We start from the raw sequence: 1257 nt of genomic DNA on the forward strand, positions 1-1257 counted from the left end.
TAGCTGGAGAAGCTGCTGCATCGCTGACGATGCACTAACCTGTGGCGTCTGCTGCTGCTGCTGCTGCTGCCGTGACTGCTGCTGCAACTGCTGATGGTGTATCTGCTGCTGCGTCGGCAGCTCTTGCTGCTGCTGCGGCAGCTGCTGCTGCTGCAGCTGCTGCTGCTGCAGCTGCTGCTGCAGCTGCTGCTGCTGCTGCTGCAGGGAGGAGAGGAGCACTGGGCTGGCCACAAATCTTTCCGTACGTGGAGTCGGCATCGTGCTTGGTGCTGTTGCTGCTGCTGCTGCTGCTGTTGCTGCTGCTGCTGCTGCTGCTTGTGTTGCTGTTTGTGCTGCAGCAGCAGTGTGCATGATGCGGGGGCTGCGGCTGCCTAGGGGCGTAGCGGCTCTGAGCCTCTGTGCGCCATCAGCAGCAGCAGCAGCAGCAGCAGCAGGAGCAGCAGCAGCAGCAGCAGCACCAGGAGCAGCAGCAGCAGCAGCAAAGGTATTATCTAAATTATATCTTGGGGTTGTTGCCTGAGGTGTACATACACCCCAGGATGTCTGTCTCTCAGCAGCAGCAGCAGCACTAAACTCCAGCCGCTGCAGCAAATGAACAGCAGCAGATCCCTTGGGGCCCTGCGCCAGACGAAGGAGCCGAGCTGCATGCAAACACAAACACATACATGCTGCTGCTGCTGCTGCTGCTGCTGCTGCTGCTGCTGTTAGTGCGAGTTCTGTTCCTGTTACTGCTGCTGCTGCTGCTGTTGCTGCTGCTGCTGCTGCTGCAACGGGTGCGACTCCTCTTGTTGCTGCTCCTATTCCTACTCCTACTCCCACTCCTACTCCTCCTACTGCTGCTGCTGCTGCTGCTGCTGCTGCTGTTGGTGCTGCTGCTGCTGCTGCTGCTGTTGCTGCTGCTGCTGCTGCTGCTNTGCTGCTGCTGCTGCTGCTGTTGGTGCTGCTGCTGCTGCTGCTGCTGTTGCTGCTGCTGCTGCTGCTGCTGCTGCTGTGTGTCACCTAGAAATTCTCTTTGGCTGGAGACGAATGCTGCATGCGCAGTTTTAATCATGGCCCCAAACCCTGCTGCTTCGACAGCACAACGAAAGCTTTCTAGTCTGCTGCTGCGTTGTCTTTGCTGCTGCAGCAGCAGCAGCAGCAGGAGCAGCAGCAGCAGCAGCATCAGTAGTAGATGTAAGCAGCTGTGTCTTTCTAGCTAAAGAAGAAAACTTCAGTGTATGAGCAGCAAACGTCAAGACAACGGCGAGGGTTTTGTTT

The 1257-nt window shown here is 57.7% G+C and overlaps 1 protein-coding gene across 1 annotated transcript; it reads right to left on the bottom strand.

Annotated features, from left to right (window-relative positions):
- Positions 1-34: 34 nt before the first annotated feature.
- On the bottom strand, positions 35-1051 carry EMH_0095720 (uncharacterized protein; the record flags this gene model as incomplete). Its single annotated transcript, XM_013502282.1, is given in 3 exon segments — positions 35-396; positions 814-911; positions 915-1051. Coding segments are annotated over 3 exon segments (597 nt in total).
- Positions 1052-1257: the final 206 nt, after the last annotated feature.

Source organism: Eimeria mitis, genomic scaffold (assembly GCF_000499745.2).
Source record: "Eimeria mitis Houghton genomic scaffold, Emh_scaff8736, whole genome shotgun sequence".
NCBI lineage: Eukaryota > Apicomplexa > Conoidasida > Eucoccidiorida > Eimeriidae > Eimeria > Eimeria mitis.